Source organism: Euwallacea fornicatus, chromosome 1 (assembly GCF_040115645.1).
Source record: "Euwallacea fornicatus isolate EFF26 chromosome 1, ASM4011564v1, whole genome shotgun sequence".
Classification (NCBI taxonomy): Eukaryota; Metazoa; Arthropoda; class Insecta; order Coleoptera; family Curculionidae; genus Euwallacea; species Euwallacea fornicatus.
This window is the reverse complement of record NC_089541.1, coordinates 249,906-272,327: the sequence shown is the minus strand read 5'-3', so window position 1 is coordinate 272,327 and position 22,422 is coordinate 249,906. Positions and strand designations below refer to the sequence as shown.

At 41.9% G+C, this 22,422-nt stretch overlaps 5 protein-coding genes across 11 annotated transcripts; 3 read left to right on the top strand and 2 right to left on the bottom strand.

Moving 5' to 3' along the window:
- Positions 1–1,246: 1,246 nt before the first annotated feature.
- Tssk (Testis-specific serine/threonine kinase) lies at positions 1,247–2,629 on the bottom strand. The gene is made up of 2 exons (XM_066281373.1): positions 2,120–2,629; positions 1,247–2,061 (listed from the first exon to the last, which is right to left on the bottom strand). The coding sequence occupies exons 1-2, from the start codon at positions 2,422–2,424 to the stop codon at positions 1,326–1,328; spliced, it is 1,041 nt and encodes a 346-aa protein (XP_066137470.1). The 5' UTR covers positions 2,425–2,629; the 3' UTR covers positions 1,247–1,325.
- A 444-nt stretch (positions 2,630–3,073) lies between these two features.
- Positions 3,074–4,160, top strand: LOC136338737 (splicing regulator SDE2-like). The gene is made up of 2 exons (XM_066281413.1): positions 3,074–3,327; positions 3,405–4,160. Exons 1-2 carry the CDS (start codon positions 3,220–3,222, stop codon positions 4,074–4,076), a joined length of 780 nt encoding a protein of 259 aa, XP_066137510.1. The 5' UTR covers positions 3,074–3,219; the 3' UTR covers positions 4,077–4,160.
- A 14-nt stretch (positions 4,161–4,174) lies between these two features.
- Positions 4,175–22,346, bottom strand: LOC136350971 (RNA helicase aquarius). Of its 2 annotated transcripts, XM_066303176.1 has the most exons (19): positions 22,131–22,346; positions 21,976–22,076; positions 21,763–21,916; positions 21,309–21,704; positions 21,100–21,258; positions 10,569–10,682; positions 10,105–10,320; positions 9,752–9,965; positions 8,699–8,747; positions 8,269–8,504; positions 6,995–7,908; positions 6,742–6,942; positions 6,054–6,610; positions 5,323–5,494; positions 5,101–5,271; positions 4,842–5,039; positions 4,613–4,789; positions 4,334–4,555; positions 4,175–4,283 (listed from the first exon to the last, which is right to left on the bottom strand). In XM_066303176.1, exons 1-19 carry the CDS (start codon positions 22,206–22,208, stop codon positions 4,194–4,196), a joined length of 4,419 nt encoding a protein of 1,472 aa, XP_066159273.1. In that variant the 5' UTR covers positions 22,209–22,346; the 3' UTR covers positions 4,175–4,193. The 2 variants fall into 2 exon arrangements, with proteins under 2 accessions (XP_066159273.1, XP_066159282.1); XM_066303185.1 differs by lacking the exons at positions 21,100–21,258; positions 21,309–21,704; positions 21,763–21,916; positions 21,976–22,076; positions 22,131–22,346 and adding an exon at positions 12,272–12,412.
- LOC136351032 (probable G-protein coupled receptor Mth-like 10) lies at positions 12,290–17,742 on the top strand. Of its 6 annotated transcripts, none has more exons than XM_066281286.1 (7): positions 12,290–12,387; positions 15,091–15,581; positions 16,583–16,764; positions 16,818–16,988; positions 17,040–17,171; positions 17,244–17,354; positions 17,408–17,742. In XM_066281286.1, the coding sequence occupies exons 2-7, from the start codon at positions 15,147–15,149 to the stop codon at positions 17,649–17,651; spliced, it is 1,275 nt and encodes a 424-aa protein (XP_066137383.1). In that variant the 5' UTR covers positions 12,290–12,387; positions 15,091–15,146; the 3' UTR covers positions 17,652–17,742. The 6 variants fall into 6 exon arrangements, with proteins under 6 accessions (XP_066137383.1, XP_066137390.1, XP_066137398.1 ...); XM_066281293.1 differs by lacking the exon at positions 12,290–12,387 and adding an exon at positions 13,036–13,437; XM_066281301.1 differs by lacking the exon at positions 12,290–12,387 and adding an exon at positions 14,067–14,164.
- On the top strand, positions 17,944–20,805 carry mthl5 (G-protein coupled receptor Mth-like 5). Its single transcript, XM_066303259.1, has 6 exons — positions 17,944–18,377; positions 18,791–19,007; positions 19,183–19,474; positions 19,536–19,614; positions 19,664–19,975; positions 20,027–20,805. The coding sequence occupies exons 1-6, from the start codon at positions 18,154–18,156 to the stop codon at positions 20,358–20,360; spliced, it is 1,458 nt and encodes a 485-aa protein (XP_066159356.1). The 5' UTR covers positions 17,944–18,153; the 3' UTR covers positions 20,361–20,805.
- Positions 22,347–22,422: the final 76 nt, after the last annotated feature.

Here is a 22,422-nt window from a genome sequence, read left to right as displayed (position 1 = left end):
AATTTTTGGAATTTTTTTTTTATTAATTCAAGAATTTAGATTAATTAACTCAAAAATTTTGGAAAAAAAAATTATTCAGCAGTGTTTTCCGAAAGGTTCGTATTCTTTCAACGGAATCATCATCATCTTGCTTTCCCTGGCCATTTTCAAAGCCAGGAGGAACACCAACATGCTTTTGGCGATCTTTCTGTAGTAGTCGGTCTTGTAAATTGTCACGATAAAGTTGGTGCAGCCGGTGGCAAAGGATCTGATTCTTTCAATTTCCATCAGAGATGGGCTGGCTGATGGTTCCTGAGACGACAGATTCTGAGATTGGTACCTGCTCCCCTTGCCATCGTTCGTAGCGCCGCTTTGGAGTTCTAATTCGGCTACCAGTATCTTTTGTGTGGACCACTCTTGGGATTGATCGCTATCGGCCATTTCGCAGAGACGCCAGGAGAATTTCGCATCAATTCTGTGGTGACACTAAAGTCTGTCTATTCGTTGTTGAAGTCACTCAAAGCTACCTGGTCATCCCTGGTCACTCGAATTTTTAGGTTCAATTCAAAGGCAAATTCTACCTATGACGTGGAATTTTTTTAATATAGGGTGGTGCAACGAAATATATCCAGCGCATCAGATTTAGTTTCGTAAAATTAATTGCTTCCGAGAATTTTTGCAACGTTTAGAAATGACTCCAAAAAATTTGAACCCGCATACACCAATGAATTTTCTCCGTGCAACTTGCAAAATAAAAATTAAAAAATTCCGCTTTCTCGGCCGCACACCCGAGATGTGCTAAAAGCGCCAAAATCATCTTAAACTGGAACTAATCATTTTGGGAGAAACTTTTTTTTTCTAGAAATCGTTGGACACACAACCTATCTTAACCAATTTTGCACGTTTTGTTCCTTGAATGCTACAGAATTAAAGATAAAACTTTCATATTCCTATAGTAAAAGACGCCCTGATACTTACTACACTTGCTCTCTTCAATGAAGGAAAAATACGTTATTTTTAAACCACTTACACTGTTGCCAGTTCCAATTTCGTGGCTTGGTGATCTAACACCTTATTCCTTACAAGCCACGAAATTGAAACTGACAACAGTGTACACTTTTAAAAATTGCTGCCTCCTAACCTCACTTAAATGCCACCAACCAGCTTTTACTCAGTTTGAACGCCAAAATAAAAGAAGGCCACATTCGGAAGACTGGGAATCTCCAATGACAATTTCCAGCAGTATCGAAAATAACCCACATTTCACGAAGCATTTTATTTCACACCCTATGAAGAAAATCACCGAAATTTATATAAAACCACCTCGCGTTGACCTCCAAAATTCCTCAATCCGTGTTTTCGTTCACGTTAATCGTCATTTCGCTTTTCTTAATATCCGGATTCATAAAGTCCCCCGGTACCACTTCCCGGTCCGCCTGGTTTTCCCCCGATGCAACTGTCGATTGTCCAGCTGTCTGACCATGCAGAGAAGAATATACGAGCCTACCAATCATCGAGGAACCTTTTCTAACTCGAAGCCACTCGTGCTGCATGACCCTGTCCAAATTCAAACGCAACGTTAAGTCCGGTTCCAACAACTGCCGGACTAAAGATTTCGCGCTTGCAGATATGGTTTCGCGCACCCTGGACCTGAACATCCAGTTCTTGGTCAGTTGGTCCTTCAGAAGTTTCCTCAAGTTGCAATCGTCGAAGGGCATGGAAGCGTTGAGCATTATAAACATTATGATCCCCAAGGACCAGACGTCGGATAGTTTGGGATTGTAGGGAGTTCCATTGACCACTTCTGGGGCGGCGTACGCTGCCGATCCACAATAAGTCTGGCTTAAGATGCGCCTATTATCACAATCTATACAAAATCTAGCGAAACCAAAGTCGGCTAATTTGACGTTGAACTTGCGACTGAGCAGGATATTTTCGCACTTCAAGTCGCGATGAGCAATATTCTTGCTGTGCAGATACTGCAGACCGCTGGCCATTTGTCTGAACCAGATTTTGGCCTGTTGCTCCGGGACCACGCCGTTTCTTTTGATAAAATCCAAGAGGTCCCCGTTGTCGGCGTACCTAATTGAGTTCAGATAAGTTCAGATTAGATCACCTTAAAAACAAAACGTGAACTGACCTCATGAAAATGAACACTCTCGGTCCCCTCTGCAAGATGCTGTGCACTTGAATAATATGCGGATTTTCGATTTTAGTCAAAATCTCCAGTTCTCTGGGGAAAAACCTCTCGAGGAAATCCTTAGGAGCCTTTTCCTTGTCGAAGATTTTGCAGGCAAGGCGCATCTTCTTCGGGCCAGCGCTGTCCACATAGTCGGAAAGGTGGACGGTCGCGTACGATCCTTGACCGATCTTCTTGCCAATCAGGTAACCTCGCTGTTCTAACGCATTAACTTCGGAATTTCGTGGGCTCAATCGAGAAGCCATATGAGTGACCGGACACTCACTTTTTTCCAACTTTCAATTTGTTTTTACCACCCATGCGATGGTCATCGGGTGTTTGCAGCTCTTAGAAGCAATATGTTCTTGAGATGCTGTTCGCTTTTACGATCATTTTATGTACGAAAATTTGGGTTTTTTTCCGGCGTTCAGTTTGACAGGAGAGATTTTCAGCGGCCAGTCACCTACCTGTTTCTACTGGTGGCCATATCAATCCTGCGGTACCAAAAGTACGGGGTGTCCCACAAAAAACTCAAATTTCGGGCCACTGAATGGAAGTTACGGGCCGAAAAATTTCTCTTAAAATTCGTATATTTTGAATTCCCAAATTAGATGCCCAAACACAAATTTCAGTCAAACTCAACATTTTTATGATTTCGAAGTCTAAAATATTTTGCCAAATTTGTGACTTTAATTCATAGAATTCAAAACATCAACCATCCTAACTAGTAAAGACAAAAACTTCTTAATTACAAGGTTAGAACCCAAATTCAGTAGTTTAAAAAAAAAGAAAAAAAATACCAAGTAGAGCGCTTCGAGCAAATGCGCTGTTGCCTTTCTTCTTCATTGGTTGTGTCTGAAGCCGGGTATATTCTTACCATTTTGATTTCTAACCTAAATTTTCAAGCTGAGATGTGACGTTTGTAACGTTATTGTTTACGTCTTTCATTTTATATTCCTGATATCTTTAAATTAATTTTCTAAACGTTTCCATTTAATAAATTGAAGAAAATCGCATATAATAAACTTTTCGACGTTATTAAACTCCAACCTCTAATAATCATGAAAGTTCTACCTCAATTGCGTGTAGAATGGGGAAAAATCGCCTTACCCATCGAGCAAAATTCCATAAGTCGTGAAGAACTAAATGAACTAATACATTTCCACTTGGTAAGTGCTCAATTCTGCTCTTAATACGCATAATAAAAAATGAACTCTTAACAAAAACAAAAATCCTCTCCTCTTAGGGCATGTACGCAGACCAATTCTACCTACTCTCAAATGGCAAAAAAGTGACTTCCAACCCTCTATCAGGTAAAATTGATGTGATCGTCAAACTACGAGGAGGTAAGGGCGGCTTTGGCTCAATGCTCCGCGCCATTGGTGCTCAAATCGAGAAGACCACTAACAGAGAGGCATGCAGAGACCTCAGTGGAAGACGACTTAGAGACATAAACAAAGAGCAGAGGTTGAAAAAGTGGGTAGCACAACAGGCCGATCGTGAAAAGGAAGAAAAAGAGAAGAAGAAAAAGAAGCTTGAGAAGATGTTGGAGGAGCCCAAGTACGACTTTAAAGATGAGGACTACGACAAGAACAGGAGTGATCTGCCTGAAAAGATAGAAAATGCAGTGTTGCAAGGTTTGGAGGCTTCTTGCAGTGGTCTTAAAAGAAAGTCGGAGAATGGTAAAGGGAAAGCAGTGCCAAAAAAGAAGCCTAAGTTGTGGTTAGATAGTGAACTTGATGATGATTTAAGTGTGAGTAGTGAAGATGACATATCAGAAACAAGTGAGAAAGAGCTAATAAAGACTACTGGGGATAAATGTATTAATAGTGATAGCAAGGACAAATGTAAAAATGAAGGAACTGAGGAAAGTGAAAATGATAAAGAGAAAGAGGTGATTTCAAATAGTACAAACTAAGATATATTTCCTTGCAAATTTTTTTTTATTACTTAACTGTATCATTACATATATTGTCTTTTTTAAATTTAACCTAGCAAATTTAATAAAAAAACAACTTAAATTATTAAAAATTATTTATTCATCATTTGCAACCTCTCCAGTATCCATCACCTCACTATCTGCCTTAGTTGCATCATTCATTTCCTCATCTTGATCATCAATCTCCTGAAACTTTTCTTTTAAATGTATGCCTTAACATCTGACTTACTACAAACTTGTATTTGTTCCATTCCTTCAGCTTCAGGTACATTTTCCAGTGTTACGGTCACAATTTCCTCAATTGGCTCTTCTTGAATGGGCACCGCCATCTGCGCACCCTTCTGCTCCACCTCATCTTCGCTGTCTGTATCCCGATCCTCGCCAGGGTGTGATGTGATTATTCCTTCGTGAGATTTGCACTCCACATTTCCAGGTTTCTCCCACATTTTTTGAGTTTCCTGCAAAACAGCAATGCAGGACATTAAAAAATTCATTTCAAAATTAATTAAATTTACCTCGTACTGCAATTTCAGTGCCTTGACCCTGTCCATGTAATACTGATATACGAAATTTGCCATATGCGTCATATCCTCTACGATCATCGAAGGCGATGAAGGCTGCTCGCTATTTAATCTTTGTGTGGGATACAACTCATTGAGTAATAAGTGCAGTTTAGTGGGCCTTTGAGTTAACTGAAAACTTCTTCATTTAGCATCATTAATACCTTTTTTTCCTTAAATTAACCTGCTCAAAGGCTGGGGTAAGTTCATAACAATTTTGAAACAGAGAAACTCTGGCGAAAATGTATAGACCCAACCTGGCGCGAGACATGGCCACCACCAATCTACGGACATCCCGCAAATGCCCTACTGCCCTGGTTTTGACCAATGAGAGGAGAATGTAGTCGTTTTGTTGACCTTGGTACTTGTCAACTGTAGTCACCTACAATGACATAAAAAGCTCAATTTGCTGGAAAATTAACAGCTATAAAGACAAATAATACCTTGTGGGGCCTCCCTATTAATGGATTATTGGCGCACCTCGCATTGACCACGTCCCGTATCAAGTGCTTTTGGCCGTTGTAAGTGGTCAAAATAGTAATTTTGCTAGCCGGGTAGCCGATCAGTCGCATGTACATGAACACAGCAACGCAGTATTCGGCTTCGGCTAGATTCTTTTTAAATCAAATTAGATTTTATTTTCAACAAATAAATTTGGTCTTTACTTGGTAAAAGTAGGGATTGGGCTCGGATTCTCCTACGCCGTTAAAATCCTGCACGTCGACGAGTTGGAAATCGAAAGCGAAGCCAGCGTTGGACCTTTTATACTCTGCCCAATTTTCCACATGGTTTAAGTTGCCCAGTTTCTTGTAGCGCCAGTTATACAAGTTACATATGCTGTAAAATTTTAAAAAATGTAACAACGGAGCCTTATTTCAAAGTGTTTGGGATGAGTGTAAAAATGGCGCCCACAATGCTGTTGAATTCAAACGACGATGCTCCTCTGTCATAATTTGACGTTCGTATTTAAAAACAAACGCCAAACGCGACGTTGTCATAATTAGATTACGAAAAATTTAAGGAAACTGTGACGCACGTGCTGACGTGATTCTTTAAAAATTTAAACATGCGGATCCTCGAAACGCCGAAAATCGAAAATATTTAGCGATGTTGTGTAATCTAAACGACCTTCCGAGTTTAATTTATTTAAAAACAATAAACGAGCTTGTACGGGAAAAGTTAGCTCGACGCAGTGCTGTCCCCGAACATTTTTTTAATAGCACGAAATGGCCGAAAAAACAAAGCAAAAGAACCTTGTAGTTTTAGCTTTAGTCAACAAAACTGCCGGATCCAAACCAACTGCGACAGGAAACACTGGCAAAAACTCCCGTTTTTATTTAAAAATGGATGCTAAACGCAACTCTGCCGTATTTGAGGTTTGGCAAAAAATTCTCACCTGGGCCTAGCCCGCCCCTGTCCGTCCAAATCTACGGTGGTGACACCTAGCCTCACCAGTCTCGTAAACAGGCTCTGCTCCATATTGGAATACTTCTGAAACGCCATGTTCTTAATTACCGGCGGCAACTGATGATGGTCCCCAATCATGATCCACCGTTTCAGCCTGTTATAGCCGTCCTGCGGGTTTTGCAGCAGCAGCGGAATGAACGTCTCGATTTCCAGGATCTGAGCGGACTCCTCCATCAGAATATTGTCGTATTTGAAACCGATCTCGACCAGCTCTTTGCGCTTCAAAGCGGCGTGCGTGCACGTCATGGCAATAATCTTGGCCTCCTTAACCAGCAGGTACTTGGAACGGTCCAGGCCGGACCGCAATAGCTCAAAAGCACGGAACTCTTCCAGTTCCTTGAAGATGTGGTCGATGTAGCGAAAGCAGCTTTCCGCCACTTCGAGATCGGTCTCGTAAGAGGCGCCCTTGAAGAGTGGCTGTGGGGCGTTATTAAAGAATTTACGGAATGGGAATTCTTGGGAGATTATTTCGGGATCGGGGGATACCTAAGAGAAAATCGGTGTATTATACATCAGTATGGGGTTAGAGAAAGAAACATAAATTTTTCGCATAATTTTAAAAAATTGTTTCCAGCAACTCGAGACGCCTTTTTGGCTAAGAAATCCTTTATACGTACTTTTCCGCTTTTCGGTTTGACCACGCTCAAAAAGTGCTCCCATCTAGAGAGAATTTGGTACAAGTAGAAATAACCCGCAGTTTCGCATGTATAGGCCTGATCCCCTTCCACGTCTATGGAGTCCTGCAGCCTCTGCACTTCTTGTAGCAGGTCAATGCGCTTGGCTAGCACGTAATTCACCCTTCCGTATCGGCTAAAATCCTTCAAACGCATTTTCTTTCACCTCCCCTCACTTCCGACGAAAAACACTTACTTTCTCGGTCTCTAGAGCCTCCTCCCCGTGACCCAAACGCAACAGATGACGCTCGTCGATGTCCAATTGCACGATTTTATCGAAAAGTTGGTTCAGAGCTTGGTTCGAATGCGTAACGATCAGAGTTCTTTGGTTGGGGAAGTTGTGGTACAAATTGGAGATAATCTGCACGGCAACGTCGGTTTTTCCCGTGCCCGGAGGTCCCACCACGAGGGTCAGCCCCGGTTGCATTCCCGACTTGATCGCCTCGATCTGGGTGGGTGTAAACGGGATCATGTTCTTCTTAGGCTCGTTAAAATGGAACGGTCCTCTCCTGGGAATCTTGTGCGGCTCTACCACAATGACCTTCCTTCTCTTCTCCCCCTCCTCCTTGTCCAAATCTTCGAACGTGAGTCTAAAAGGTCGCACCAGCTTCTTAGGATCGTCAGTTTTTAATTTGATTTGATACTCCGGAAAACAAGAGCGCAAATGGTCCATGTGGATGAACGTGTCGTTGTAGTCCAACGTAGCAATTTGCCCGTTCATCTTGGTGTAATGGGCGGCGCTCGGATCGCCGTAGCCCAATATTATGTCGTGCAGCCACTCGGGCACCACACACTCTGTATTCATTAGTTCTCTAATGGTTTCCAACACGGCCTTAAAGTTGTTTTCCTTCGGCTTCCGTCGGATGATAATGTTGAAGTTCTCGTAGACGTCCTCTTTGCCCTTGTTCACCTCGCTCATGTCCTCACGGTACTGGTTGCAGTCCAGCCACACTCGGAAAGTGCGCCTGTCACCGGGTAAAACTGGTTTTGGATCGGGACCATCTTCGATCACTCTACCGTTACTGTCAAGCATCCCTTCGATTTCGCAGCCGCGGATACAATCCAACCCGACTTGAGGAGCGAAAGGTTCTTTGTAATTGTATCTTGTACCTGAATTTAACGAAAGAGAACATGGCAATGTAATAAAAATAGCGTTTAAATAAACAATAGACAGGTGCTGCCACCCGATTTGACATAGGAAAGAGGTGAGTGTTTATGTGCTAAAATTTTGACTTAATGTTTGACATAGTGAGGTTGAAACTCAGCATAATACTCACTAAAATTTGACATTTGTCGGTTTTTTTAACCTTACTCTCATGTCAAGTTTGGGTGCTGTCACCGGACGTTGTTTGTATAGGGGCAAGTGACAATTGATTTTCACGGTATTGCCCGATTTTCAATAACGCGTTAAACATCCATTATTGAAATCTTCCAATTAACAAATTTCCATGTCAATCAATCGTAATTTACCTATTGGATTCGAGGGTTTAACGGTGACCAAAAAGCAAACGTCATGCTTGCGCAAGTTCTCCCACTCAGCTTTAACTTCTGACTTAACCGACAGGTTTACGGTGATGTCGGCTCGAACGCGACTCGGCCGAGTTTCGCCGATGTTCGGCTTGGCAACCTCGACAACTGCCAGATGCTCTATGGGGTGAGCCATACGAGCCCAACCGCCGAAATACGTACTGCTGTCCTCAGCTTTCCTGCGAAAATTATTCACAGATATCGCTAGGGTCTAAATGCGCAAACTCGAAGAGTGCCCACTGAGTGTGACAAAATGGTCGACTTTTATCCGGATTTCGTCCGTTATGACACTTTTAGTGAACCAGAGCGACCCTTTGAACCCACTTGGTGGGCATTCTTCCTGATTTGCCGGATTTTTTATAATGCCACTTACCAAGGGCAAAGCCTGCTCACGGCGTCTTCGATGTCTTGGCGAATTTCATCTGCAAATTACCAAAAAATCGCAATATCGCAAGGACTTGAATCGTTGGCGGTAGAATTTTCACAGTCACGTTTCCAATAACGGAGCAATTTGGTCACTTTTTGTGTCGCCAAATTTTAACGAAAAGAGGAGGGTTTCGACGGTATTAATGGAAATTGCGTAGTTAATGTTTTACATCTCGAACTTCCTATGGAGGAAAGTGATTTAATGAGGCTTTTACGTTTTTTGTTTTTTTTTTTTAATTAGGAGTGACCTCCAACGTGTCCAAACGGCGCTGCCATCTAAAGGGCCAAAAGTCGTATGTCGTGTTTCTCCTCTTCGCATTCGAGAGTCCGAAAGAAATCCCTCGTTATTTTGTCAAGAATAATTTCTCGACAATGGCGAAGGCGCCACAATTTCAATTTTTATGTTTTAGCCGTGAAGGAAGTCCACGGGGCTCCGCCCAAGCATCCCGTCATCCAAAACGTCACAAATCGCGCATCATTTCCTCACCTCCGACGCAAGAACCCGGCGCATCTGCTACGCCATTGTCAAGAAAATTTCCCGGCGGCGGAGGGAGAAAAGTGACGGAAGCCGTAACTGCCCTTTAAATTTTTATTTCAAAGGGAACGGAAACACAAAGGAACTCGTACTGCCGCATATCCCGATAAGTTTGCTAAGGGTCTTCCGGGAATCCGGGCATACGGTTCCATTTTTTTTTTCTTTTTTTTCATATGTAACTGAATATAACAATGCGCAATAAGCGTGCATTAAAACCGGCACATCAGTCGACGGCCGAAGGGCGACAATTAATTAAAAATCAACTAATTAACGCACATAAACCGACTGAAACTTGACCCGTGCGACGCCTCACGATTTAAAAATAGCCACAGGCCTCCACACCCGTTTGTTTAGTTTCATGTTATGTTTTCGGGAAACTATGCATAATCTTTAGTTTAGGTGAGACATTTTGTGGGCTAAAACAGGAAATTGTTCGATTAACTTGTTCGACGAATGCTTACATACATGTGGACTCCAGCCGGAATAAGTTGAAATTCCGCAGCAAATAGTCGTGCAGCGTGAGGAATTGCAAGTTCAGTTTGGGCAAGGCCAGGCAGCCCTCGCCGGAAAAATAAGCGGTCGGTACCACGTTTTCGTCCCAAATTATCTCCTCCGTGGGGTACAGAGGCATCTCGTTGAGGGCCACCAGCTGGGACACCCGTTTTTCGTGTCTAGAGACCTGCAAAACATTCCCTAACAACATTTTTGATGGCGGGCCTATTTCGCAGTTGCGGCGTTCTCAACGCCGAAAACTTAACCATAAAAAGCGAACTTTCGCCGTTATTTAGAGGCGTTGACGTCGCAACGTCCTTGCTTACCAGCAACTCCCTCAAAAACGTTTCGTCCAACCTGCACCACTTGAAATCCTCCTCCTCCCCGGGAGGGGGCACCAGACACAAATAATTAGCAATTGCCCTTAGTTGATCCCTACTGAGCGGTCCGAAGTGCTTTTCTAACGCGTTCCGAGTGTCCACGCTGGCCACATTGGCGAGCGAAAAGAGGCGCAGCTCTGGAAATTTAGAAAAGGCCGCTTTCTGCAAACACAAAACCGCTGAGTACAGTCCTGGTGCGAGTATTCGTTGATTTATGACACGTTCCAGAACACCAGAACATAAACACACTTGTGGCAATTTAAATGTTTTGCGTATGTCATAAAGATATAAATTTAGAAATGAAAATAATGAGTCCCGTCCGATATTGCCGTCGCTAAAGATTCTTCTTACAATGAAACTTTGTTAAGGTCTAGGCAAGATCGTGTAAGGTCGGAGGGTGGAAAACTGACCTGTAAGGAAGTTATTTTGTCGTAGTGGAGCTGCGTCATGTCGTGGTCACTCAAGGGGTCTCCGGTTTCGTCGTTAATCTCGAATCTGGTGTAGAACTTCAGCATGTCCAAGAGCTGAAAGGGGAGAGGGGAAAAACCGTTTAGATTTCGTTTCACGCAAGAAATCGAACAAACGCGCTTTCAGGGTGCAAGTTCTAGAATTCAAAAATCATTAAGAAATCGAGACTTTTTGGCAAAGTCGTACTGAGATTTCTGTTTGAATGAGTCCCGCTAAAATCGTGGAATTTTCCTTGTAGAGACTGGAGCGAATCGTAAAAAAAAACACGAAATTACCGAAAACCGCGTTTTACTGGCCACTTTGGGCCTGGATGAACGACTTATAATGAGAAGATTAATGTCTTCCTACCGATAACAAAAATCGATATATATATATACAGGGTTTTGTTTTATTTTTTCACCTCCTGACAGCCGAAACTTGAGGAACGAGTTGTCACTAATTTCCTCGTTACGGCCCTTCGTCTGCAAAGCCCTTTGAAATAGGTGGCGGAGCGACAGCCTACCTAAAACTAGAAATTGTGCAATACAGGAAATTACGAACATTAAAAAAACATGTCCGATTAGGAAAGTGATGTTTTGGGTGGAAAAATTCGAAGATGAAGGAGCCGCAAGTTGCAGCCCGTTCTCGGTGGAAGCTCGGCGCCTCCAAAGCGTGAGATTCCACCTCCGGGAGGTATTTCGGACGCGTTCCGACCAAAATTTACCACGTTTGAAACTCAAACAATTAAAAAATAAGCGGGAAATGCAGTGAACTTAATCAATTACCACCTTCAGGTTGTAAAACCCATCAGAACGCCACCTTCCTCTCAGAAAACCTGAAGGCAGCTGGTCTATAATAATAACAACAATTATTGTTGTTGGAGACTGGTTTTTTTGCGTAACAAGCGATAACGGGAGAATTTCGGAGTTTTTTCACATATTCATTCGCGCTAACTATGGAATCAATTAATGCACAAACGTACTCACTACGAAACCAGTTTCTTCACTAAACTGCAACGAGCGAAGATGATGCGACACTTTGCGTGATCGATTCGAATGTGCCTCACGTGAGCGTCTACTGAAAAAAGTAATGATCGCGTGGAAACTCCATTAGGAGAAACGGAATGTCCAATGCAAAGGACTTCGAATTGGAATGGTGTCAACGCCTGACCGTGCCGTGTGGCCCCCAGAGGTCTCAGAGGAGTTTCGGAGAAGTTTCTTGAGTAGAAAAAAAAGTCAATAGATCACAGGGGAAAACGATTCCAAATACAAATGAAAAACACAAAACGGAAAAAGTCCCAAATCGAAGCAACAAATCAAATTAAGTCTCTTGTCGTTGCAAGTTCCAAGACAACCAAAGGGGCCGTGAGAGCAGTGAGAAACGAAACGATTTTCCACTTCGAATTATACATTAAACCTACAACAGTTGCAAGTTGGGCCCATGCGCGTTGCGCAACGGCAGTCCATTCGGGTCTCGCAGATGAAGAAGTACCCGGCTTCAGAAGAGGATAACAAAAAGTTCCCGTTCCTCGTTGCGCATCAGCATTTGCGTTAAGGATTCGCAATATTTATAACAATTACTTCATCGATAATCAACGCATTATCTTACTCGTTGAAAGACGTAAAAATTCTGGCCATAAACATGTATATATAACCACAAGCGTTACCAGTTTCTCTGAAGTCAATTTCTCGCATCCTCACCATCACCATCGGCTCGCCAAGTTAATCGGACCCTGAGACAATTTACCGAATTTTTTCCGGTTTCACTCACAACGAAATAACCGTAAGTTTCGGTGCAGTTTATTAATTGCTGGAAGTTTTCCGCGGCGATAAAACCAACGAAAATCGGCGCAATAACGGCGGGAAATAGAACGCGACCCGGAAAATGGGTCACCGAAGTTCGTGAAATTTTACGATGCAGTCAGAGAACAGGAAATAATTAATAAAAATATATCAACAACAAGCGATTTCCCTAATCTTGACTAACCCCGAACGAGCGCACACGAACGCGACTGCAGCGAAAGTCGCGAGTAATGACGTCAGTTGTGACGAGTCACACGCGTACGTGTAACGACCGAAATTCGGATCTGCATTCGGCCCATCGTGGAAATGTCCGCGAAAATCAGACATCCGGGGTGGTTCCCCTGCGGGACACGACGACGCTACGGAATGTACCATGGTGGTTGTGGTGTGCAGAGGAAGCTGCCGGCATTTTTTCGAACCTCCGCCGATCGGTCGATCGGGATGTCACGAAATCGATGAAAATGCGCTTTGGAAATCTTCGGCTGGCGAACATTACTGAAAATAATCAGCAACGCACGCTGTGCGCTATTGATCTATTAGATATGTCAACGTCAACAGCGACAGTACCTCACGACTCCGACGAGGAAGGTCTCCCGTTAGGTAAGGTGGCAGGAAGGACGAATAATAATAATAACAATGATGGCAAAATTACGTGCCCCTTGCCATGATAAAATGAAACCTTTCTATGTCAGATGAATGATGAACTGATTTTGCAAACGTCGACCTTCGCTTGGAAATGAACGTTGCCTTATCTGATGAGCGAGTTGCAAACGCAGTGCTCACCATTCGAGAAATCCAAGATGGAAGTGGCGAAGACTATGAGAGTGGTGCGGGTTCTAAGCCGCCATCGATTGCGGGAGCCCCCCAAGCGCTCTTCTAACAACGCTGAACAGTTTCGCGCGGTACGTCACTCCAGTGACGAAAGGCTTTTCGAACGGAAACAGTTCCACTAACATTGCAAAAAGCAAACAAAAGTGAGGGAATGTTTGATTAACGAGCTTTTATCTTACATACGTAAATACTAAAAAAGGTAAAAAATATATTAAATTGTTTACGTTCCGTTATTTGTCTGTTGCGGTTTTTAGTTTGTTTAATTTTTGCGTATTTTTCATATTTCTTTATTAATCATTAAAAAAAAAATAAAAATCTTGACGTCACGACGACCGGATACGACGGCCCTTCTTGACCAGGTCCCCGCACCGTCGTCACATTCGCCTTTCGCCGACATGTCGTTTTCAACATTGCTAAACTGACGAAAGGGGCATGACGTATTCATATGATGGCACCGCTGCAGCTTAAACCGCCTGGCGCCCCTGCGCGCAGGCGCAAATAAAAGCAGGAGGTTTTTTTACAATTTTCGCGCCTCCTCTTTTGAGTTTTTCCTAACTTTAGGGTATCTCCGAGGGGACTGAAAGGGTCCTAAAAGCGCATTTCCACAAGGATCGGGGCGTGCGATAAACCTTACTAATTTTACATCACCCGATTTCCGCATCGCGGGCCCGTTCTACTGCATCGCGCGGGAGTCGCGAGAAACGACGAGGTTCCTGCGGAATGAAAAAATACCGAGAACACGCTGCGAGAGTCGAGGTCGCGTCGGGGCATGCGCGACGCGACCGTAAACAATCAGGAAAATTGTAAACAATTCGTATTTCTCATTTTGGAAAATTCGCGACAGTCGCGACCAATCGAAATGCATCGTCTCGTCTTCCACAGATTACGAATCATCGTGCGGTTTTCCACGCAATTTGCCAATTTCGGTGAGTGTGCGTCAAGAGTCGAGGTCGCAGCGAAGGTGGCTCGAACGGAAGCCTTAAAATCGCTGTTCGTCCTTCTGTTTTCCGAGGCGCCCCACTGTCTTCTGCGGCGCGCAGAAGGTTTCTGCGAAACTAAAAATGGCGAAAATCGGGGTCGTGACAAGGGGGGCGTGGCACGAGGAGAGTGCACAAAGACTATTGACGATTCGTCCTGTGTATTTTCGAAATCACGACGCGAGTCCGGCAACTGAGTCGCTGTTCTTCGCAGACTCAGAAATAGTTTTCTGCGCCGCATGACACTGCGGTGCGAAATCGGGGTGCCGCAAAATTCTCGAAGGGAGACCTAAGACCGGAAGGGAACGTTGAGGGCTCTCATTCACGCGTCGTTCGTGGCCGGTGAAGCGCTCCCATGGAGAATTTGGCGACATGGAGACCGTCGCGCGTAAATCGAGACCGCACCGAGGACTCGACAAAACTCCTACGAAGCAGCGATCCGAGCGAACAGTTCGCCGCTTTATAAGAGTCACATCGGCATTTTCTTGTAAATCTTACAAAGCAACTTCTTATCGATTTCTCTTATGAGACATTTCGGCTTCCGAGAGTGCGGGACAGGAAGCGCTATTCCAACTTAAGAATTGCCCCCCCCCCCCCTTACCGGACACCTTCCCCAAGTGATCCCCCCTTGCCGGACACCTTCCCCAAGTGATCCCCCCCCCCTCTCATTTGATCGCGTCGAGCAAATTTTCCGTATAGATTGCGATATCCCGTTTTGCGATAAAACTGCGGAAAGAGGATCCAAAGTGGGGAATAAACCAACAGCACTCCGCGTTTCAGAGTTAATCGGTGAATGCACATAACAATAACATGTGTTGCGCGATCGAGCCAAAAGGAGATAAATAAAATCGTATTTTTTTATTTTTTTTTTTCAGTTTCAAGTTTTCGCTCTCGATAACATGAAGTCCAGTGTGTAGTGACGTAATCAACGATGGCCGACAAATCTCTAATCGCGTGGACCCTGATGGAGATTTTCTTCGTGAAGGCGTGGGCGCTGCACGAGTGCTGCCCCAACGAAAACCTTTTAGACGCCAACGAGGACGGGAGGTGTGCATCGTCCAACTCCTCCAAGATCGATTTGCAATGCGACAAACACATAATGATGATCTTCGACGACATGCGGGAGACGGGCTTTACTCTGCTGAATGATGGAACGCTAATCGACGAGTATACTGGAAAATTTACCAACTACTGCCAGTTTAACACCCAAAACGAGAGCAAATACATAGTGTGTGTTGATACACACTCGGTGAACACCTACCACCAACCATTCGTAATCCAGACCGTGTTAATGAGCATTTCTGCAGTATTCGCCTTACTAACCATGGCGGTGTACTTCTCCGTCCCCAGCTTGTTAGATCTGCAGGTAAATACGGGGTGGCCCGACGAAACCTTTGCGCCTCGAATTTCAGTTTTTAAAATGAGAAAGTGCAAAAACGCTCCGAATCGTTGATTTTTGACTCGAGGGGGACTATTATTATTTTTTTTTATTGTACTTTCAACCCTCCAACCGCCGAACAGGGGGGAGCGTTGCCCCCGGAGTTTTTAACCGGAAGGGGTGTCGAGCGAAACCTCGTTTCAACCGTAGTTGTACCCCGATTGTGACCTCCGAGTTCGAAGCCACTTATACTCGCTGATATGACAGCTTGTCGAAGTCTGTGGGGCATTTACCGCAGTAAAAGCTGCAGACTTCAGAGCGGGGCAGGAAGACCCTTAGAAGTGAGATGCCACTGAATCGTCTCGGCAGAGGTGAGTTTCACCACTCAAATTCCAAAGGGTACGTTTCTTTACTTGTAATTTTGTCCTTAAAAAAGGTGGACACGTAAAATAAGTGTTCTCGTTATTTTCCTGATCAATTTATTAAATGCTGGAAATAACCGCCGTTTAACTCCGTGCAATAAAGTAAATTTCGTCCAAAGCGTTGTCTCGCGTAACGTAACGTTTCCCGTGTAAATTGGTGGCACTCGCGACAACTCCCCTCGGTCGAAACGATTCAGTAATATCTCACTTCTTCGGGTCTTCCTGGGCCCATATCGAAGTCTGCAGCTCTCGTAGTGATAAACTCCCCCACAGACTTTGACAAGCTGTCAGACCAACGAGTATAATGGCAGCGACTTCAAACTTAGAAATTATAGTCTGGGTGCAGATGCCCACGAAATTACGTATCGGTCGACGCACCTTGAAATTAAAGTTTTGTGGGTAGCTGTTACCACTGTTCCAGAGTTGAAGTTGAACGGTTAAACGCGCAATAAAAAAGAGCGTTTTTGTACGTTTTCACGTTAAAATTGAGGTGCAAAGCTTTCGTTTGACCGACCTAAGTAATGTAGGCACCCGACACAATTAAATTTCCTATTTCCCCCCTGTCAGGGCATATGCAAAATGCACATGCTGGCAGGTCTAGCAAGCAGCTACGCGGCCTTATTAATACTTCAGCTGACACAGTTGGAATGGGGCCAGTGCAGGGCCATGGCGTGTATTATGTATTTCGCTTTCTTTTACATGTTCTTCTGGCTCGCAATCCTCTCGTTCGACATCTGGAGAACTTCTGTGTGAGTATTACAGAAACTCCAGATAAACTTAAAATTCGACTTTCCCGTTTCAGAAGGCCGAATCTTAGGTCCACCCTCAATTGGCCTATAATTTATCATGTAACGGGCATTGGAGGTCCCCTTCTTGCTCTTGCAATTCTACTTACGGCCGATTACTCTACTTGGGAATTTTGGGACGACATTCGCCCAGGTTTTGGTGAAAATAACTGCTGGTTCAAATGCAAGTAGCTTTTCATGTGAATTATTAATGGTTAATTTGTTACGTTTTCAGCTAGAAAAGTCAATTGGATATACTTTTATGTACCTTTGTTGGTATTGCTAGGTTTCAACTTTCTGTTTTACTTATGGACAATTATTTCTCTTTGGAAACAAGTACATACGTCCAAAAGTAAAATTCTCAAATATCGGTAAAATAACACAAAATTAGCATTAAATGGGGTAAAATAAAAAAATATATATGAAATATTATTATGTTACAGATTGAAACTCTGCACAAAACTTTGCGTTATAATGGGCATAACCTGGATTTTGGAAGTAATTACGTTCTCGATGGCTGCCGCAGAACAAACCATAACAGGAAAAGTCCTAATGTAAATCCCTACTTCTCCCTATTACGGAAAGAACTTAAAAGTTTGGGTTGCAGATTCGTGTTGGATTTAAGCAATATGATCCAGGGGATTTTGATCTTTTTGGTGCTGGTGGTGTACAGGAAAAGGGTGCGCCGAGCTTTGGCCACCAAAAACTACTGCAATATCCACTTTCCCAGCTCCTGGAAGTATCTTGAAGATGAGGAAATGGAAAGTGCAGAGGCAAAAACTAATGCAAGAATTATTAAATATAATGTAAAAAATCGGCAAGCAGAAGACGAAGTTTGTTTAGATGGGTGATTTTTGGGCGCGTCTCTCTAATGCCATAATTGTTTTTCTATATTTATATATATACGTATATTTATATAATAAAATAAATTAATTTTTAAAATGAATGAAAAGAACGTATACGCAAAGTCGTATAATCGCACCCTAAGAAGCACCATTGCCACATCTCGAAAACATTTTGGTGAGACCAATTTACTATGAAATCTCAATCCACGGACCATCATAAACAAGGCATAATGGCAACGATGCGCGCTGACTCATCAGCTAAAATTAAAACAGCTCCCTCTACTCGTCAAAAATGTCAAACTCAAGCTTCATTTTTACTTCCATAGCCTAAAAACATTTATTATTATGTATTTACTTAATTTTTCTTATTATCATTTATAAACCCAAATTTCAGGCTCAAACACCCTCCATAAACTCAAATGAAGGCTCCGCTAGCCTATTTCCTATCCCAAGCGACCACATTCGTGCACCAAAATCGCCCCTAACCTCTAACAACAAAATCAGCAAAATGCCCTTTCGGAAGCATTTCACCTGGTTTGTGCTCCTTACAGGCGTTAACTTTAGTGTAGGCCAAGACGAACCAAAAGGCCCCACAATAGTGGTGCCCAAGTGTTGCGCCGCAAACGAAATTCTCGTGGGAAACTATTGCTCAGTACCTAATGGAACAGGAAATTTGTGGAGCCCCTTGTTTACAGCTGAAAACGGTCGTTCGAATTTACAAGTGGATTACAGGTATTACATAGTGCATTTTCAACTTATGAAAACTGATTTGTTTGGAGATTATTTGATGAAAAATTAATTGGCATTTTCAAGCACTTCGTGATTGCTCTAACAGGGATGTTTATATTCCATTTGAAAGCATCATTTGTTTCATCATCATTAATTAATCATTTGGAGCACAATTTAGAATAAGAAAGTTTGGCAAAAATGTATATCAAAACACTCAGGGTGAAGCTTCACTAGTTTAAAAGGTTGAATTTGTTAACCGAAACTTATCAACAATAATAGATTCAAAAAGGATTGCAAGCATATGTATCAAGTCAGAAAGCCTTTTTTACACAATCCCACTGCAATAAATCAAAAAGCTATAATTTTTTTTTCAAAATAAATATATGTTAATTTCTACATTAAAATAATTTATTTAGACTCGTAATAGGTAAGCCAAACTGCAAAGGCACTCAATTATGGAGAATATTCCATTATCAGTCTTCATCAGACAAGTTACGACTCCTCCCTAATGGAATCCTGCGGCACTACTTTGACACACAAATTCCGAATGAATTCGAGTTGGAAAATGAGTATAATATTGAGGAAAATAAGTTATTTCATGATTACGTTTTAGGGAAATATTGCATTGATAAGGTAGGCAAAAGGACTATAAACATTTTTTACTGAGTCACTCCAAGATCGATTAACAAGTAAATTGTAAAATTACTTTCTTTAAAAGTATTAAAAACCAGAAAGCAACACTTTGACTAATTATACCTTAATCCCCCCCTCTATTTGTATGGACTGAAACTGAATTTTCTAATTGTAGCAAATTGACAATAATGAATTACGTGAATTTGCTTGGGTCTGCAATCCTGATCACAATCATGAATGGGCAACCAACGAATTTTTAATGCATAATATTGTGAGCCCTGTCAGTCATGGGATCACTATAATTTGCCTATTGACTATTTCTATTATATACTTTGTAATGCCGACTTTAAGAGACCTAGCTGGAAACATTGTGACTACAATGTGCTTATGTTTACTAGTTAGTCAAACTGCCGATCTAGTGCGGCTTTTGACAGTATTTAAGAGTCACATTAGCTTACTAATTGCTGGTAAAATGTTGTTTTTTGATAACATTTCACAGTATTAATTGAAAGTATAAAATGTTTTCAGAAGCGATTTGCTACATCAGTTTGTTGGGCGCCTTTTTTTGGCTGAACACTTTAGGGTTTTACATTTGGAAGACTTTTAAGTAAGTTTTAATCACTAAGGATTATCTTTTATGATTCAATTGATTACAGATCAAGGAATGTTTTTTTGCGCATTACTGACGGTAAAAAGTATTGTTATTATGGGATGTATGCTTGGCTGTGCACCATAACATTGGGGTGCCTGGCGATGTTTGCACATTTCACTATGGACTATCCGGATCTGTCCGAAATTCAAAATACTGTAAAAGGGCCTCGGGAGCAAATTGGTTCCCTGGGTATGATTATATTCTTCGTTCCTGTCGCCTTCACAGTTCTAGCCGATGTTTTCTTCTTCGCAACGACCCTCAAAAAGATAAATCGCATGCACACTTATGGGAGAATTCATCATAAATTGAGGCATAGGTAAGTTCCTTTTATATCACACAACACTAAATACATTCCCCACTTAAACAGCTTTAGAATGTTCATTCTACTACTCTTAACTCTGACGCTTTGTTGGCTGTTCTTCCTCTCATCGTTCTCGAAATACGAGGGCCTGATCAACAGCCACATCATAGTGAACACGTTCATGGGACCCCTCTTGTTTTACATTTGTCTGATCAATCAGAAACACGTGTCTTATATGTTGAAAAAGACGTGCTGCTACGAGAACTGCATTTGTCCCTGTTGCCGGCCGGAACCCGAGAATGAATGGGGGGATGAAATGACAGCCATGAATACCGAATACAATAATTATTGCAATTACAGGGAGCCCACGGTATTTAAGTATGGGTATAGTTCACATTAGTGCCTTTTAAGGTTTTAAAATGATAAATCTCTATTTTAATACTCATATTGCATAGAAAATGAGAACTTTTTTCCAATATTTTATACGGTAGTTAATATTTTAGGTATTTTGAAGAACCACTTGTGATATTTTGGCAGCTTTCTTGGTAGTTTACTTATACATTAAAGCAACTGATTACATATACATTTAAATTTTTTCAAATGTTATTTTTTTTACATTTTCATAAATACTAAAATACTTCCTAACGGACTGTCAAATATTAGGATAGCTACTCACTTAATTCGTCCTCGATAATCCTGTTTGAACTGAAAAAGGGACCACTAATATTGGAAAACCTCTCTTATAACCATTTTCACTTCCTCAAATGAGGTTACTTTTATAATAATAATTTTTACACCCCATTATTGTACTTAAATTGTTTGAATAAAATTTTTATATAAAACAATGAACGTTCGTTATTTCGAATTAAAACTGGAAGATTGAAGAGATCCAATCTCTTTTATATCGCTGACCTTGGAAGTCACCTTGACACAAAGATACTATTATCAGCACATACCAAAAATTAGATATTGGCATAGACTATTTTCTACAGTTTCAAACATCATCCCAATGCTAAAGTTAATTAGAAACATTCAAAGTTTCACTTTCACTATTATTTTTTCTCATAATCACCAATGACAAGGTGTTTTTGAAAATATTCAGAAAAAAATAAACTGAGAAATTGGAAGTTATGACTTACCTGATTAAATAAGTGCCCCTCGGGCCGTCTAATCAGTCCTGATAGCTGGCATCTGACCACCAAATGACGATCATCCAGAACAGTATTAAAAAATCTTCGTGTTGGAAGCAATGCTTCTAAATCTATCATGAGCTCTAGAAACCTTTCACAATATTGTACCTAAAAAATAATAATCAAATCACAAAAATTCCACATGTGCAATAACCCACCTTATCAGGTAAACAAATCCCAGTTTCTCCAATACTCTCTAGCACTAACAAAAACTTCAACATAAGCTTGTGTAAAAATGTCCTCTCCCACATCAACTTTTCCAACTGCTCAGGCTCATCCTTTCTCTGAATAGCCCTCCAAAATTTCTTCCATTTCGGATTGACTTTGAACTCGTATTCTCGCCTCACAGGCTGCAGAGACACCCACATAGAGAGTGAGACAAGTCTTTTTACTTGGTCGCGGCAGATTGCTTCTTCCATGCTGTTAAAGCAATGGTTTAAAAAGACAAGCAAAGCCATCTGCTCTTTGATGGTCACCAGTAGCTCATCTTCCAGGCAGGCTTCGAGCACTCTTTGAAAAAAGTCTGGGAAATGCTTGTTAAATTTTCTAAAAGCCTATTAATCGATGCATTAGCCCGGTAAGATATTTACTTAGTAATAATTACTGCTGTACCTGCCACACTTGTACTCGCTCTCGGAATTTTTCATTCACCATAATTACTATGGATAAAATGTGGGCAAGAGAAGCTCCAGGCTTGTAATTAGGCCAGAGAAATTTTTCCAAATACTGACTAAATTCTAGCACCATTATACGTCGAATTGAATAGCTGTAAATAAAAATCACAGTGAAGTTTGTGGATGGCATATGGGGTGCATGTTTCCTTACTTGCTACCACGAATGTCTTGCATGTAGACATCTTCGATGACCTCGGGGTCGAAACTGGTATGTTCTGCTGCAGCATGGGGAGCCCAATATTTCTCTGCAAGCTAAGTTTAAGCTGAAAATGGTGCAAAGTTATAAGAAAAATAAGAGTGGCTTACCTGTGTGATTCGGTCAGTTTGAATTTGTTGCACAGTGGGGGTTGTGATGGTTTTTTGAGCAGATATGTTTTCAGACATTTTGGCGGTCACTAAAAACTATGCTAGATTTGTTACCGAATCGATTAGTAAGGGTTTTTAAACCAAATAATAATTATATTTAGCCAATTTCAAAATATTTTGTATTTTGAGGTTAAGCGGCTTTTCGCTGTCATAAGTTGTCAAAACATTGCCATCGTTTGAGGAAACTGAAAACTAATGCGCGAAGATAGATAACTATTTTTAGTATACAGAG

Bases quoted from the DNA above. Each gene is read 5' to 3' on its own strand.
- LOC136351032 (XM_066281286.1), top strand. From the start codon at position 15,147: ATGGCCGACAAATCTCTAATCGCGTGGACCCTGATGGAGATTTTCTTC. The intron at 15,582-16,582 runs GTAAATACGGGG...CCCCCCTGTCAG, and splicing joins CCAGCTTGTTAGATCTGCAG to GGCATATGCAAAATGCACAT. The intron at 16,989-17,039 runs GTAGCTTTTCAT...GTTTTCAGCTAG, and splicing joins AACTGCTGGTTCAAATGCAA to AAAAGTCAATTGGATATACT.
- LOC136350971 (XM_066303176.1), bottom strand. From the start codon at position 22,208: ATGTCTGAAAACATATCTGCTCAAAAAACCATCACAACCCCCACTGTG. The intron at 21,259-21,308 runs GTGGGTTATTGC...ATTATTTTTTAG, and splicing joins GGATTTGTTTACCTGATAAG to GTACAATATTGTGAAAGGTT. The intron at 7,909-8,268 runs GTAAATTACGAT...CGTTAAATTCAG, and splicing joins TAAACCCTCGAATCCAATAG to GTACAAGATACAATTACAAA.
- mthl5 (XM_066303259.1), top strand. From the start codon at position 18,154: ATGCCCTTTCGGAAGCATTTCACCTGGTTTGTGCTCCTTACAGGCGTT. The intron at 18,378-18,790 runs GTATTACATAGT...TAATTTATTTAG, and splicing joins AATTTACAAGTGGATTACAG to ACTCGTAATAGGTAAGCCAA. The intron at 19,615-19,663 runs GTAAGTTTTAAT...AATTGATTACAG, and splicing joins TACATTTGGAAGACTTTTAA to ATCAAGGAATGTTTTTTTGC.
- LOC136338737 (XM_066281413.1), top strand. From the start codon at position 3,220: ATGAAAGTTCTACCTCAATTGCGTGTAGAATGGGGAAAAATCGCCTTA. The intron at 3,328-3,404 runs GTAAGTGCTCAA...CTCTCCTCTTAG, and splicing joins AACTAATACATTTCCACTTG to GGCATGTACGCAGACCAATT.
- Tssk (XM_066281373.1), bottom strand. From the start codon at position 2,424: ATGGCTTCTCGATTGAGCCCACGAAATTCCGAAGTTAATGCGTTAGAA. The intron at 2,062-2,119 runs GTCAGTTCACGT...GAACTCAATTAG, and splicing joins AGAGTGTTCATTTTCATGAG to GTACGCCGACAACGGGGACC.